At 30.8% G+C, this 12,940-nt stretch overlaps 1 protein-coding gene and 1 pseudogene across 1 annotated transcript; one reads left to right on the top strand and one right to left on the bottom strand.

The window, feature by feature from the left end:
- Positions 1-163: 163 nt before the first annotated feature.
- LOC119666228 lies at positions 164-1,204 on the bottom strand. Its single transcript, XM_038075509.1, has 5 exons — positions 1,092-1,204; positions 938-1,031; positions 537-625; positions 307-446; positions 164-248 (listed from the first exon to the last, which is right to left on the bottom strand). The coding sequence occupies exons 1-5, from the start codon at positions 1,140-1,142 to the stop codon at positions 164-166; spliced, it is 459 nt and encodes a 152-aa protein (XP_037931437.1). The 5' UTR covers positions 1,143-1,204.
- An 8,076-nt stretch (positions 1,205-9,280) lies between these two features.
- LOC119666227 lies at positions 9,281-10,767 on the top strand (annotated as a pseudogene).
- The last annotated feature ends 2,173 nt before the right edge of the window (positions 10,768-12,940 follow it).

Here is a 12,940-nt window from a genome sequence, read left to right as displayed (position 1 = left end):
ATTAAGTTTATTAAGGAGCATTTTTCAAAAAGCAACAAATAAAATGGAAAACTATATTAAAAAAAATCATTATTCGTTAAAATTGAGAAAAGTTTTTTTTATTTCATACCAAATTAAAAAGTTACTAGTACACTAGTCTTTTTAAAGTAACAGAAATTTGGATTTACTCCTTGATTTCTGGCATTTTGAACCCTCGTTTCTCAAGCTCCTCTACAACGCACATACTGAAAACATATCCCAACTCACATCTTAATGAAATAGAATTAAATATCATTTTAGGAATTATATTAGGTTACAATGATTTACTTATCAGTAATTTTTTTGGCCTTTACTGCACATGTTCCAGCTGATTCCTTTAATTCTTTTTCCCCTAATTTATTTTGTATTCCCATGCTCATTAATTCCACAGCTTTATCGATCACAATTTCAGTTTCACTTTCATTCATCTGATAGTATAGTAAGTTAGCTTTTATTAAGTTCAGAGCAAAATATTTATATATTTCAAAAAATAATAAGCGATCTGTACTAATTTTTACCATATCAAATTGTTTCATTAAACAATAACGCAAACATTTCGTCTCCCGCTGGGGATTTTTTTTCATTTGTAACATTTCCTTTATGTGTTCTTCATGGGAATGAAATCAAGAAAATAATATATATTATATTATACCGTTATATATACATATAATAGTTATATAGTTCATATTATTGTATAATACATTAATAGATGAATTCATTTTTGAACGAATTTCAAATTTTGGAAAAAAAACTTAATATGTATATTGAATACTCTCTACTTGATTAAGAGATGATCATTAGGTGACTTTCATTAAAGACAAATTGACAACAGTTAAATTAGATATAAACTTAACAAAATGTATGGTATTGCAATAATTTATAGTTCAAAATTTAAAATAGAGAAGAAGATCAGTAATACCTTTTTTAGGTTTCGGTTCACAACTAGAAGTAAAAGTTTCCAACGCTTCGACCATATCGTCCATTTTCAGATTTGGTTCTTCGTCTTCATCTGCCTATATTAGTCATGAAGTCCTTATTTATTTTTTTAAATATTCCATTTTTATTTCATATACCTTAGTTAAAGACACAAATAAAACAATAAGACACAAAATTTTGGTATTCATCTCAGTTTAGTCCCAGAGACACAGTCTTGTATCTTAAAAATATAATATTTAACTCGAGTCACTTTCAGAACACTGTTTGAATTTCAATAATTGAAATGAAATTTATAGAAATTTTTATTGAATTAATTGGACAAAAATATCATGTTTCGCTTTTATTAAAATATAGATAATCTAATTGTTTTTACATGAACATCGAGATATATAATATATCTCTTTCATAATATAAATATTATTCATTATGAATTAAATAAATTCAAATTAACAATCAAGATTATAATAATTATACATTTATTTTGTATTTCATGTATAATTGTTAAATTTATGAGCTAAAATTTTTCATATATCATAATAAAGACTTATTTATTAATTAAATATATTTGTATAAATATGTATATGGGTCATTATTTTACAAACCGGACGGATTTTGATAAGAAATGACCTCATGATCTCCGATTTGGCTGAATTTTTTTTTATGAGCTCCTTTTGATTCAAATTAATATATAAATTCTACTTCAAAAATAAATATTTCCACTGTGATATTCATTTTAGAAGTAATTAAAAAAATTAATTAATCAGGTGTCCTTCACGTTACTCATACGCACCAAAGTACCATGAAATCATTTTTCGAAGGAAAACTATACAAAAATGTTTACCTTTTATTCCTGAATTGAGTTTATCATTAAATTCTACATAAAAATTAAACTTTTAAGGACGTTAGTATTCTCAAAAGTATTTTTATTGAATAAATAAATCACAAATTTAAAATTTTTAATATTCCTGCGGATAACTCTAAGAATAGCGATGAAGAAGATGACTCGCATCAATTTTAAAAAATCTGCAGAAAAATTTTATTGGCATAGCAGATAGAACTATGAAAATAAAAATAGTGGGTGTGATACATAATTGGTCTATCCGAAAGGGTCACGACTTACTTCTCAAACGCTACAAAATGTATAACTACTGTTGCTAAAAAACTTACTTCAGAGAAATGAATCTTAGAAGACCTAAATCCAAAAAGCCACCGCTAGAAAAATATGTAACCAATAGAATTTCAAATTTTTACGAATGTGAAGAAAACAGTCAAGTAATGCCTGGGAAAAAAATCTGCGTATCCTTACAAATTGACGGATAAAGAACACAAATGCGAAAACGGTCCATTCTAAACAATTTGAAGGAGTTGCATACACCTTTCAAACTCAACCTTCCAGACCTGTAATGTAGTTTTTCAAAATTTGCATCTTTACGACCACAACATTGCGTTCTTGCAGGAGCAAACGGCACACATTCAGTTTGTATGTGCTCCATACACGAAAACGTACGATTAATGGTATATGGAGTGAATATAAAAGCACTGACTGCATGTAGTAGAAAGCCGATATATAACTATAAAGATTGCCTACAGCGTATGATTTGCAATACGTCACGCACAGAATGTTTTCTAGGAACCTGCGCCAAATGTCCTGGAACTGAAAATATCAATGAACAACTTCTGGAGATATTTGATGAAAACATGATGGACACCGTTAAATACAAACAATGGGATCGTGAAGAGAGAAGCACATTAAAAACGCTGATATCCCAAATAGATGAATATTTGCAATCCTAAACAGATGGTTTAGACAAATTGCTGTTGCATTCTTTTATAGTTAAAAAACAGGCAGAGTTTTTAAATGATAAGAAAAGCAACTTAACAAAAACTGAATGCATAGTTTTGCGTGATTTTTCCGAAAATTATGCTTTTTTTGTTCAAAACTCTGTTCAAGGTATTCACTGGAATAATAATCAGGCAACAATTCATATTTTTGCAATATACCACAGTCTTGAAAATAAAAAACTACAAATAAAAAATTTTGTTTTCATATCTGACTGTTTACATCACAACACAACTACTATACATTTGTTCAGAAATACGCTATCAAATTCATTAAAAAAATTAGTACGGATATTAAAAAAACTATTTAGTTTTCCGATGGATCGGGTTCACAATATAAAAATAAAAAAAATTTTATTAATTTAACTCATCACAAAGCGGACTTTGGTTTGGAAGCAGAATGACACTTTTTTCCAACGTCACACGGCAAAGGACCATGCGACGGCTTAGCTGGTACCTTAAAGAGGAATGCTGCAAGAGCTAGCCTTCAACGAATAAATAATCCAATCCAAACACCAAAGGAATTATTTAACTGAGCTAAGGAAAGTTTACCAAATATTGTGTGCCATTTCTCAACGTTAAAAGACTATGAAGTAGAAGAAAATAAGATTAAACACCGCTTTGAAGCAGCTACATCAGTTAAATACACATTAAAATATCACTGCCTTATTCCAAATTCCAAAAAAGTATTAATGGCAAACATATTTTATTCTTCAGACATTACAGATTATGTATCAATAATGAAATAAGAATTAATAAAATTAATGTAAAAACCATAAAAAAAATATTTTGTTTTTAGCTCATAACAGTTTCTTTCCTATAACATTTCTTACCTGTGCAGAGTATTTTTCCAACTTTAGCAAAATAACACTGCACCTAAAAAGGTAGGTGAGATTATGTGCTGCAGTTTTCTAGGTAGTTCGACTAGTATGAAACTAATTAACTTTTTAATTCATCTATATAAGAAAAAAGTTTATTAAACGGTTTAATTATGTTAAAATTTATAATTTAAAAACAGAAATAATGCGGAACTAATTTAACATAGCAATATTAATTGTATACATTTATTTTAAAAATAAAAAGTAAACATTTTTGTATAGTTTTCCTTCGAAAAATGATGTTATGGTACTATGGTGCGTATGAGTAACGTGAAGGACACCTGATTAATTAATTTTTTTTAATTACTTCTAAAATGAATATTACAGTGGGAATATTTATTTTTGAAGTAGAATTTATATATTAATTTGAATCAAAACTAAAAAAAAAAATTTGTGTGACATATTCCTTTTGTTTTTTTTTTTACTGAAAAATCGTGTATATGTGTTTGGTGTGATATGAAGGATAAATAAATTTTTAAAAGTACTTCTAATTACGATATCGTCCTGAAATTTTTGGGTTTTATGTAGAATTTTATTACTAATCGAAATCAAAAATATTATATAAGAATACTAGCTGACCCGGCGAACTTTGTTTCCCCTTGCAATTAATTTTCCTGGCTCAGCTGAGTTATAATATTTGTTGTTATTCAACTTAACCTTTAGCATTTTAATGCGAAAATTATTTTGAATTGATTTTTTCTTTTGATCTACAAAAAGTCCACATGCATTACTTATGTTACAAATATTTTCATGTTACTTCAAATCCTTATAAGCACTACATTTTAAATTAAAAAAGGTTTTTTTAATATTATATTAACAGTTTTATTATGGGCTAAAATGTTAACTTAAAGCTAATTCATGAACAATATTTTTTGTTAGGCCATTTTAAGCGTATACATATAGATCAGAAGGTTTCCAACACGGTAACATGCAACATATAGTTGCCCATGCGAAAAACAGATTTTCCAAATTCAGTCCACATACTTTTAATGTTTGACCTGATCGCAAATGGTAAACGAATTGAAAATTGCAATCGTTTGAAATGAATTGGAACATCGGTTGGTATAATTGGTATGCATGGAAGCAATATATTTTCTCCTCTGAATTTTCCACTTAATATTGTTGATTCAATTAAGTTCCCCATAATTCTTTTAATTACTAATCTTATTCCATTAATCTTAAATGCACTTAAGCTATGCAATGGTAGTTTTACGATTCATTTTAGAGATTTTAAACTTTTTAAACAAATCAAAGTAAGCATGAAGAAATTTTAAATTTCTAATATAAATGTATATGGATACCAAAAAATAAAAAATTAATTAAAAAGACATTATCCAGTGGGTCAAATTGTGAATCTAAACCTTCCTTGAATCCACTTGAACATATACAAAAAATTTCATCAAAATCGGCTTAGCCGTTTAGGAGGAGTTCACTGTCAACACACGTACAGAAGAATTATATATATAAGATATATAGTATATTCTTTGAAAATTCATTCAATGAAAATGTAGTACGCATGTGCTTGATGTGTTTTGCGGGAGAAAAAAAAATATTAAAAAATTTTAAAAAATAACCGCATCCTAAAAATTTTTATTTCGTAGTAAAATTTAAAACTGAATCTAAATAAAATATAAAAAATGGAATCTCAGGGGATATATTTTAAGAAAATTTTTTTTTGAAATTTAATAGTTAATTGTTTAAACAATTTTATAAAAGTTCTATCAATTATCTTTGAAGAAATTATAAAAATACTGGTTCTACTGAAAATAAGCCTCGCAGTGGCCGCCCAAGAAAACTCACACTTAGGGATGTCAGCTTGGTTTTAAAAGAAGTTGACAAAAATCCAAAGCATATAATGCTGTAAAGCATGGTTATGGCAGTGTTATGGTTTGGGGAGCCGAAGCTGCAACTGAAGTAGGAAAAATAGCTTTGACGTGGATTGGCATGCTTTCCAGTTGCACTTGCAATGTGTTCGACTAATTTTAAGGCACTTACCTTTGGATTTTTGTCAACTTCTTTTACAACCAAGCTGACATTCCTACGTTTCCTTGGGCGGCCAATGCGAGGCTTATCACTTGAAATTTCTTTTCGTGGACCCATCGTGTCAATTAAATACCACTTACAAAGCACAACTAAATGCGTTATATAAATGTATGACTTATGCCACAAGCATGAAATATGAAAAACGGTACTTTCCCGTTTAACATTTAAATTACTGTCGAATAAATGTAACAATCAATGAAGTATATGTAGACTTTTTTCAATGATTTTTTTATGCTTTTTTCGAATAACTTTGTTAATTTATATTGATGAATGAATTTTCTTTTGTTTATTATTATTAAAAAACAGTTCTAAACAAAACTGTATCATTACTTTTTTCTATTATGTCTTTGGATTTACGGGCTAGCAGAAATGTGAGGTGTATGTAGAGTTTTGTCGCTCACTGTACCTTGTTGATTATCATTCTAGTAGGTTGACTGGATGTAAATAACCATCAAATAGGGAAGTATTAAAAGTCCTTTTTTACCATGCTTGTGGTTAAGTTATAGTTAAGCGAAAGTGCTAGATTAACTATACAAGAAGTTATTATATTTTGGCAAAAGGCACGAATACTAATAAATTAACGATCACAAAGAGTAGAAGGCTTAAAAATAGTTCAAAGTTTGTGAGCTAAATACAGTAAGGATGTGTGCATTAGGATGGAAAATTGCTGCCAGCTTTAGAAGGAAAACAAATGTGAACCGTCCATAAGTTTATACAAAATAATAAAACACAATTGATACTGACTTTCTGCCGTTCACGTGGAACTATATTTTTATTACTACTGTTAGCGTCTACTTGAAGTTAGTTGCTTATTCACATACAAGAAGGATCATTTTTGGTTTTACTTTTCCGGTAGATGGCAAAGTGAGCGCCACAGATGTGTTCGCCACATATGGTTTAATGTATTATCATCAGTCAAAGTTTATTTCCAAGATTTTAATGTTCTTTCCATTCTCAGTCAATATTAAAAAATTGATGAAGATATGTCTAAAGTTACTTTGAAGAAATTATGTAATCATCTTTGGTATTTAAGCTCCGAGCTCGTTTTGCTTTTTTAGATTCAAATATATCGCCTGAAATAAAGAAAAAGATAGTTTCGAATTTGAATTTAGATAGTGATGACAAGGAAGTCAGGAGAGTATCAACAGATCGCGTAAAAATAACTGAAATCGTCGAAAAGGCAATTGAACAGTTTGTATACAAACATACTAAAAACATTTGTAATCGTTTCAAGTTGTGCGATGACTTCATGAAAATATATCCCACAAAATGGCATGAAGACCTTAGTTTTATTCAAGCTAAGAAAACGCTATTAAGCTTAAAACTAGTAAATGATACGGCAGAGCGAGGAGTGAAACTAATGCTGGACTTTAAATCAAATTTACCAAAAACGTGATCCAAAAACAGTACATACTAAAAATTGTTAACGATTACCGCCGTCACTTTCTAAATTGTAATAAGGATACTTTGTTTCAGCAACTTTTAAATTTTTTAGAAATATTAAATATTTTGTAAAGCTGAAGCGGACAATTACATTCATAGTACTTGCAAAGCTAGCAATCGGGTGACTTCAGCTTATTTTTTCTTTTGGGAAGACAGTTTTTATGTAAAATTAAATATGTCGGAGATATAAGCAATCAAATATGAGTTTTTTGGAAAAAATCGTTATTTTCCAATCACAGATTATTTTTTAGTAAAATAAACCGAAATGGTGTGTACCGTCAACCGATTTTTCGAAAAAAAAAAATTGCCCATATATAATACCTTAATGGCACCCTAATATATGTATATTAGGGTGGCTGTAATATGTATGGAGGCAAAAAAATATGTTCGAATATTAGTTGCCACTACGTAATTTATTCGAATACGCAAAAAACTACTACATGTGAAGTTTTAGACTAATCGGATAATGTTATGGAAAAATGCCATTTTTTTCACTTTTTTCAAATTTCTTCGCTTCCATCTTGCACATTTTTCACCTATGAATATTTGTTTTGATTAATTTTTATTTGAAAATCGCTAAATTTGGTTTATAATTAACTAAATTATTACTAAAACAAGAAATCATACTCGACGTTTATTGAAGTTTTCAAGAACAACATAAATATGGGAATAAATACGAGTACCTTTGTATGTACAAGTTACTTTACCACAGAAACTTTATTATTATTATTAAAAATTTGTTCGAAAATTCGATTGTGCACTGCGACTTAAAAGATATATTGGGACCCTTACTCGGGTTAGAGTGTTTCTCCAAGTCAGATTTTTTTAATGAAAGATAATATAGAGCTTGCCTTTCCTAGTCTTGAATCTTTATGATCCATGAAATACCCTCCTAGGTGTTTCTTCTGCTTATGCACCAGTACCTGGCACATCTATCTATCAGGTATATCTCAGCTTGAGAGATAGTTGAATTATTTCCTAGTGTTTCCCAGTATCTCTTGCCTGGTCCATAAACACCAGCCCCAACTCCCTTATTTGTGTGAGAGCCGTCTGTATACCATGCAATCATGTTTTCTTTTATTATTTGGGTTTTCGACAAGCCTTCTTTATGTTGCTAAGTTCAGTTTTGAAGTTTTTTGTAAAGTTATACTTTTCATTTCATTTCTGGGATTTGTGCAGCCTGAGTATCAGATTTTTTGCTGTTGGTTTCAAGACCAGTCATCCTGTTTGTAATTACTCTAAGAGCAGCCTCTTCGCATGGATGTTAAGAAGTGTGAGTTGCGGAAGTACTTCAATTGATGAAGTCGGACATGTTCTCATTGCTCCTATTATGCTTACACATGCAAGTCGCTGTACCTAGTTGAGTGTGTTGATAACGCTTTGCTGTTTTGTGCAGTTTTGCCAGACTATTGATCCGTAAGTGACTATAGGTCTGATTATAGCTGTGTACATCCATCGCAGTGACTTTGGTGTACATCCCCAATTCTTACCTGGGATGGATCTATATGTCATAAAGGCTTTGGTTGCCTTTTTTGTTACTTCTTGGACGTGAATAATTTCTGGTCTAAAATTATACCTAAAAATTTTAGCTCGTTTTGTGGTTTTATTTCATCTAAGCAGATGGGTTTAAGATTTTTTATTTTGTGTTTTCTCGTGAATGGTACAATGATTGTTTTTGCTGGATTTATTTTCAGCCCAACACAATTGCACCATTCCTTTCTCAGTTTTAGACCTAATTGGATTCTTTCGCACAGATTCTTCCTCTGCAGATTATTACCACATCATCGGCGTAACAAAAAGTTTCATTATTTTGATATTTAGTTTTGTCAATTGCATTCAATTTTAACTTTTAAATAGCGGTTTATCTTTTCCTAAAGTAACTGGAAATTTGCTTTCAAATACAGCTCTGAGAATAAGCTCGTATATGATCAAAAAAGAACGAGATTTTAAAAAAAACGCAAAAATTTAATTTTTAATCATTTTCTTTATTATCGCCTTCAAAGTACTTTCCTCCTGCGGCAATACATGCATGCCAACGCTTGATCCAATTTTCCATACAAGTTTTATAGGCCGCCGAAGGTATGGCCTTTAGTTCACGCAGCGAATTCTCTTTTATGGCCTCTATGGTCTCAAAACGTATTCCTCGCAATGGTAATTTGAGTCGGAGGAAGAGGAAAAAATAACACGGGTCATATGTGGAGAGTACGATGCATGGTTGATGATATAGTCACATATTGACATATTGACATTGATTTCTAAGTGGGTACATTAAACCAAAAACTTTAAAGCGATCTTTACATGTGATTTCTACAGCGATTATGTGAGAGAGATCTGGCAGCTTCTCCCCCTCACGCTCTCGCTCTCACGACCGCTGAATAAGTATAAAGCACGTGTAAGGTGAACTTTAAGAAACTTTGAACCATGGTTTAAAAATCGGTTTATGGTAGGTGGGATTATTAATTGATCTTTCACTACGAGTCATTCTTTTTCGAATTTCTTTATTTCTTTAATTTTTTTTCTTAAAATACAAAACTATATGCATTGTTTAATATATTAAAAAAAAAAAAATAAAAAAATATAAAAATTGTATAAACCTATGTATAATAAATATATATAAATATTAAATAAACATTCTTGATAATAAATATAATAAACAATGAGAAATTAATGTACTTAATTATAAAAATAAATTAAAGTGCAAAACTATATTGGTGGAGTTTTTGGCCAAAAACTGCGACACAACCAAGGCTGTGTGAGCCGGTGCGTTATCGTGGTGTAAAATCCATGAGTTTTCCTTCCATATTATTGTATTGGATATTGTAATAGAAGCTACTAATTCTAGCGCTATTCCTATTAAGAGTATAGCAAAAGGAAGTTCAAAAGGAAGAAAAATTGGGTTTTACACAACACGTATTTTGGCTACAATGTTATCTGAAGCAATCAGGTATTATGATATGAATTAACTGTAAGTTAATTTTTGTAAGACTTTTACAGGAAGGTGTTGATCCCATTGAATTATATAAAATGACTTAACAATTCGGGTTTCCAGTTGGTGCTGCTACTTTGGCTGATGAAGTCGGAATAGATGTCGGCTCACACATTACTACGGACCTGTCTAAGGTATAACATAATTACTTTTGACTATCTTAATCAACGCATTAAATAAGACCTGTGTTTATATATGTAGGCTTTTGGAGAACGTTTTAGTGGTGTCAATTTGTCTGTCATGCAAGACTTAGTTTTGTCTGGATTTTTAGGACGAAAATCTAACAAAGGAATATTTTTATATGATGGTCAATCTGGAAAAAACCGACCTATTAATACAGATGCTATGGAAATCATTAAGCAGAAATATTCGCTTTCTCCAAAAGGTCTCAATTCTGTAGAAGAAATGACGTTGCGTATGATTTTTCGCTTTGTAAATGAAGCTGTACTTTGTTTAGAAGAAAAAATACTCGATAATCCTTTAGAAGGAGACATTGGTGCGGTTTTTGGTCTTGGATTTCCTCCATTCACTGGAGGCACATTTAGATGGGTGGATCAATATTCAGCATCAAAACTGGTAGATGAAATGAATGCATATGCCGATTTATATGGTGTTGTGAGTTAAATATTTATTTTATTTAATTTCACGGTTTTTGAAGTTTTTCCGTAATATATATGTATATGTAGTGTGTACGATCTTAGATGATCGTACATTTTCCTAAAAGTAGGCAAGATTGTTTGCATCTTGACGGTTGTTGACCAGAACCAAAACATCAGTCCGTCAGTTCGACGATAAAAAATGCTGATTTTGGTATTTGGTTAATAATTGGTGTCATGATGTAAGTGACTTTGAAAATATTGAATGCGGAAGAATTGAAAAAATATGTAGAGCATTCTTGTAATAATAAAAACTTTGAGAATTTAGCAAAGTAAATTATGAAACTGTGTGAAAAGCCCAATGAGGTAACTGGAGTAATACTGTCACTCTTTTGTTATTTTACTTTTATTTATTGCTTTATTGTTACTTCTATTATCATTACTCTTATGCATCTTTTCATGCTCTCATGAGTGTTACGCTCTCGGAGTGCATTAATGTAAGAAATATAATAAAGAAATGAAAGTCAGTTTTGACTGGACACTCTTAACCAAACGGACGTGTTTTATTTAAACTCGGTGTCTGACAAATTCAGAAGTGGGATTTAAAATAAAGAGTGCAAATAATAATTTAATGGTAATAAGTGTAGACAGTTATTAGTGAAAATAATGGATTCGAACACAATGGGAAATGCAATTGACTTGGATGATTTTCCTTCGGTAAAGGAAAGTAATTTGAAAACGCAATTGCATGAACATAATGATCAGGAGAAACAAAGTGTCGCCGATGTTAATACGGCAAACGAAAACACCACCGTTTTGGAATTGAAAGCCGAAGTATTGCGTCTCCAGCGGACATTGGAGTCATTAATACAGCCTATCAATGCGGTGGCGACGTCGATGCCGGAATTAAATGCGAATAAGTATTTTGTGCCGAATACTAATCTACATGCAACAAGTCAAACTACAACTACAACAAATACAGTGAGTGTTTCTTTGCCTTCGATGACTGTACCGAACCAATACATGAACAAATATTCGTGTGCATCAACAAGTACAGTGTGGCCTCTGCCAGCGTCACATGTAATGAATATGCCTTATGCGTCTACGTTGGCGCCAGTAATCTTTTCAACCCCTGAGTGTGTTGAAAAGTCGCCGTTGATCGCGCCGAACATAGCTGTAGCTGCTACGTCAGCAGAATACGCACCGTACATGCAGAACAGACAAGATCAAACCAATGTGCGTATGCAGTAGTAGTAGTAGTAGCTTTATTTTTTACTTCATTTTAAAGTTATTATATTACATCGAAGTTATATAATAATTATAATACATATAATTATAATAAATATACATAAAGCTTACAGCTATGGCATTTTAGCCGTCTGCCGGAAATTTAGATTAATCTAATAGCTAATTAACTAATAACTAATTAATCCAATTTTTATAAATATTAAATTGGTATTCTTGCTTATGAGCTCAATACAACATAAAAATTAAATTAAATTACTTTAACAAAAATAATAGATTTTATATAAGTTAATTTAAAAGTCTTCATTAATAATATTTTGCCTATATTTAAATGTAGTTTTAATAAACGCCGTTAACAATCTCCAGTTGGGGCCATTCAGTAACCGTATGGTTTCACTGACATCGAGCGCGGGTTTACCGAAGTACAGCAATCTATGTTCTTTAAAAATTGGGCATTCACCTACTAAGTGTATAACATCGCCTTTCAATTTAAGGTTGCATATCGTGCACAGCGTGTCTAGACTTTCATGCGGTACGTAGCACAATCGTAGGAGCTCGCCGCGGGTTTTGAAGATTGTCCTTATTGTTTCTAGGTCATATTGCTCGTGAAAGTAATTATTGACACCTAGATCATAATTCAACTTACTATATGCATCTCTCGATATACTGTTTCTTGCCGTTTCTACAAAATTTCTACGTTCTTCAATACTTAGTTTCGTTATTATATTTTTTTGCCACATTTTCCAGTTTTCATTAATACTCAAATCATTAGTTATATTTAACTCGGATGCCAGATTTGACCATTTTTCAAAAAATAATGTTTTTTCATTTATTAGGTACTGCGCTAATGTTTTTTGAATCCTATTGTCTGGCAAATTCCTAACACGATTGATATAATCAAAATGCAATTTTAATGTTTGGGTATATAGCGTCGGTAGACCAGTTTCTAAATGCAC

Source organism: Teleopsis dalmanni, chromosome 1 (assembly GCF_002237135.1).
Source record: "Teleopsis dalmanni isolate 2A chromosome 1, ASM223713v2, whole genome shotgun sequence".
Classification (NCBI taxonomy): domain Eukaryota; kingdom Metazoa; phylum Arthropoda; class Insecta; order Diptera; family Diopsidae; genus Teleopsis; species Teleopsis dalmanni.
This window is presented reverse-complemented; position numbering and strand designations above follow the sequence as displayed.